Source organism: Trematomus bernacchii, unplaced genomic scaffold (assembly GCF_902827165.1).
Source record: "Trematomus bernacchii unplaced genomic scaffold, fTreBer1.1, whole genome shotgun sequence".
NCBI classification, from domain to species: Eukaryota; Metazoa; Chordata; class Actinopteri; order Perciformes; family Nototheniidae; genus Trematomus; species Trematomus bernacchii.
This window is the reverse complement of record NW_022988098.1, coordinates 7,975,627-7,979,647: the sequence shown is the minus strand read 5'-3', so window position 1 is coordinate 7,979,647 and position 4,021 is coordinate 7,975,627. Positions and strand designations below refer to the sequence as shown.

At 37.8% G+C, this 4,021-nt stretch overlaps 1 protein-coding gene across 1 annotated transcript; it reads left to right on the top strand.

Annotated features, from left to right (window-relative positions):
* The first annotated feature begins 1,419 nt into the window (after positions 1-1,419).
* LOC117475352 (ecto-ADP-ribosyltransferase 5-like) lies at positions 1,420-3,659 on the top strand. The gene is given in 5 exon segments (XM_034121497.1): positions 1,420-1,485; positions 2,967-3,125; positions 3,128-3,209; positions 3,212-3,397; positions 3,400-3,659. Coding segments are annotated over 5 exon segments (753 nt in total).
* The last annotated feature ends 362 nt before the right edge of the window (positions 3,660-4,021 follow it).

The window sequence follows — 4,021 nt, the reverse complement described above, 5'->3', positions numbered from 1 at the left end:
CTTTTACTGTAGGATCATGTTAAAACTCCTTCCTTGTTGTCTGACACTGCTATGCTGTCTAATCTAACACACGTATGACTCCCGTTCATCATAACAACTGCCCACTGTGTGCTGTAGCTTCTAAGAAAAGAGGAAAATCCTAAAGTCATTTTCTGATACTTCCTCTAGTACCTATGTATGCATTAGCCCTGTCCAAATGCACATGTCTTTGCAATAACCTCCCCGGGGCGAGTTACATTCAAAATAAAAATAAATGTTGTTTGTTCACAAGAGAACTCTACAGGGCATCTTTACTGTTCATTAAAGCAGTTGTCCACATTTCTGTAGTAGTTTTCTCCTTGACTGTCTCCCAGCACCTGTAGCTTTGAATATAGGGCCATCACCGTTTTTCTGTTACTTGGAAAACATGGAAAGCAGAATGGTAAAACATGTAATCTAAGAGAAGAGAAACCAATCTTTCTTCTATGAGTCACTGTGACAATTCTAGATAAGTTCATAAAAAAATGGCATAACGTGTATGGACCTGTGGAAGAATAGCCAGAGCTCATGTCTGTGCTAATATCTTAATAAAGACAAAGACAGACAAATACATAACATTTTAAATTGAATCATTTTAACATGTAAAACACCACAAATAGCTTGTGGTGGTTTATATCAGACTTAAAATAAAACGTGGTATAGAATCAATAATCTCTTACAAATCCAAAAGTGGGATAGAATGTAATTCAAGATAAATTAATATATAAAATATTAGAGGAACTATCATTTTATGTCTGAAAGCCATTTTTACTTTCAATTCTGTGAATTCGTTTAGCACAGACTTTTACCTGACTTATGCAATGTATGTATTTATTTATAAGTGAAAGAAAACACAAGTCAATACAAAAATAAAACTTTTCTTTAAAATGTTTAGAGTACAAATAAACCAAAAGGTTAATTAAAATACTTTAAAACATCAGAGCAGTCCTTCCACATACAAGACGAGTGAATGCCTGACCATACTCTAGCAGCTGAAGATACAGTAATCTCTAAAGTTCCCTTTTAAGGTAATTTCTATCTTGCAAAACGGCCCCATCCTTATAATATGACACTTCCTTACTGCCGACTATATGAGTGCATTGTAAATGTGTGACCTGCCCGTCATGAAGGGAAGGTATATATGAAGTTGACCGTGAGTCCTGAACACATGCTTTGACCTGAGGACTTCACCTAGTGCACAACATCTTCCCATCCTTAAGGCTGGTGAGTTTAACTTTTAAATCATATTTTGACCATCATTCTTTTCTGAAATACTTTTTTGCATTTGCCATGCCACTGTCCTAGCGTATCTGTGTTACTGGTACAAATGATGATGCAGCTCATTGTTTGTGACTTGCTTTGAGTATCTGCTTGGATTCAACAGATTTCCTGACTGCAGCGATGAAGGGCAACATGTGGATCTTTGCACTGGGTCTACTCCTTTGCTGGATGATGCCTGTTGACTCGGTGAGTTGAGCATGTGGAAGTGGGTGTTTTAAAGATCAAGTTCATATATGTATAAAATAGGGATGTCCCGATCACCTTTTTTTGCTCCCGATCCGATTCCGATCATTTGATTTTGACAATCTGCCGATACTGATTTTACCCGATCCGATCTTTATGCAATGCATTAAGAGAAAAAAAAGGTAACAGATAACGGCTGGTCATCCAATGCGATGAATTCAGCTATCTTGGCTGTTATTTTTTTGGCCAGTGAAACAGTGAAAACACTGTTCTGGGGCAGTTTCTCTTTCCTTTTAAAAGTCTCTGAAAGTGTCGGTTGTTTCAGTGCCTTTACCTGAGTGGCCGCTGTGTACTCCTCGTGTTGTTGTTGGTGTTTGTTTCTCAGGTGGCGTTTCTCTGTTCTTTCCACCACGCGGAACCTCCGCCTTGCAAACATTGCATCTGGCTGTTACACTGCCTTCGCTTTCAATTTTATAGTACTTCCAAACTCCTGACATTTTCTCTGTCCCGACTCCCGAGGCACCAGCTGAACGTAGCCTCTTGTTAGCTTACTGCTACTATTAGACACCTGCGCCCTGATTGATTGATTGATTGAAAAGTTTATTAACAGCTTGTATATTGGGTACAGTACAGTACAGCTCAAAACATACAATTGTTAAGGGGATGCAGACCAGAGAAAGACTTTCGTCTTGTTTACATCAGGGTCCCCCCATTTCCAATTCATCATATGCCCACTCTGTTGCCAGATTTGAGAGAAATAAGCAACCAGGTCTATGAAAACAAGCCCAAAAGAACACATACATGATGTTGTGTAATTTTAAACCAAAACTAAGGCCTCAGGATGTCTTTAAGACGTGAACATGGTCACTTTTGTTTTGTAACATTCAATAAAATAATAAAAATATTTTATAAAAAAAAAAAAAAAAAGAATTCCCCATCCCCGATTTTTTTCTCCCGATTCCGATCTTTTGAAAATCACGTGATCGGCTCCGATCCCCGATCACGTGATCGGATCGGGACATCTCTAGTATAAAACATCTCACCAGTGAAACTAGAAAAGTGTGTTCTTTGGAAGCCTGGGAAAAACATGATTTATACTTTTTCTATCTTTTTGAATAATCCTTTTTATGCGATCTGGTTGGGACAAATGGTCATTATCAGAACCTGCATTTTGCATCAAGGAATTTGTTGCATGAGTATAATTGGTCTCCTTTTTTTAATGTATTCTTAAGGAACTACTATGATGTGTACAGGTGCTATAGTGGCAGTGTTACTAGGATACATAATTTACTAAGTGATGCATTTTAGTTTACTCTCAGGCTTACTCTCAAGCCTCAAGCCTGCTCCCAATCGTAACTCATTTGACCAACTTTCATTCACACCATCTAAATAAGGTTCTAAAAGAGACACTGTTATACAGTACAGTTTTAACAGTGCTGGTTTAATTATGTTTGTTTTCATCTTTCTCTTTGTTTTTGTTTTAGGGGATCCCATTGAGCATGGTTGAAGATTCGGTTGATGACATGTATTTTGGCTGCAATGACAAAATGATGACAAAAGTGAAGGACAGATTCCTTGAAGAAGAAAAATCTGTGAACAATTTTGGAGAACACTGGAGTGCGGGAGAATCTTGTGCAACAAGATACATTTAATCAAGAGAGAGGATAAGGCTCTAACCAGAGATCACATTAGGGCAATCTGTGTTTACACAGCTAACAGTGTGTACGGGACTTTAATACTGCAGTCCGGACAGAAGGGAGAATCTATCCCCTTCCCTTCCATTTCAAATACCACTCTTTACATTACCTGCTGACGTCTGCCATACAGATCTTGAATAACAACGACTACTGTCACTCTACTTTCAGACGAACCAACGTTTTATTTACTGGCAAAGTCAACCAAATAATTCGGTTTGGCTCTTTACCTCAACATCTTTCAGATCAGACTTGAAGGTCTACGGTACTAAGACCTGCTTCAAAATTAAGACCTGTTTAGGCGCATGTCTGAAAAAATATTCAGCCATTCCTACAGAGGAAGAGGTTCTCATCCCTCCCTATGAGACATTCAAGATAACTAAGATATGTCAAAGGGTCAAAGGTCTGAAGGATTGTGAAGTTATCTTTGTCTTGGAGAGTGCAGGGGTCAAGAGCTCTCTGAACTGCAAGGCCTTTGTTTGAAATGAAGCTGTATTGCTCCAACAAATGGAAAATACCATGTCCATCTTTAAACCTTCTATAGCTTGTCATAAATGAATTTGTTACACGATGTTAAACATGGCTTAATTTTCTCTACGCTGGTTAATTTTAATGCTCAGGCTTTGATCAATCATTGTGAACTTGTTTAATCAAATGCTCCAGCAACGTGGTATATTTTCTGTGTCCAATTACAAAGAGATGTTTTAGATCTGTGTTGTTGTAAATTGTTAAAAAGAAAATAACTGCTTCTGCTTAATACTAGTCATTAAACTGCTAAATGCAATAATGTGGCTTGTCTGTTCTTATTTTTCAGTGTCTTGTTTTATTCAAATGTTTACTCTAAC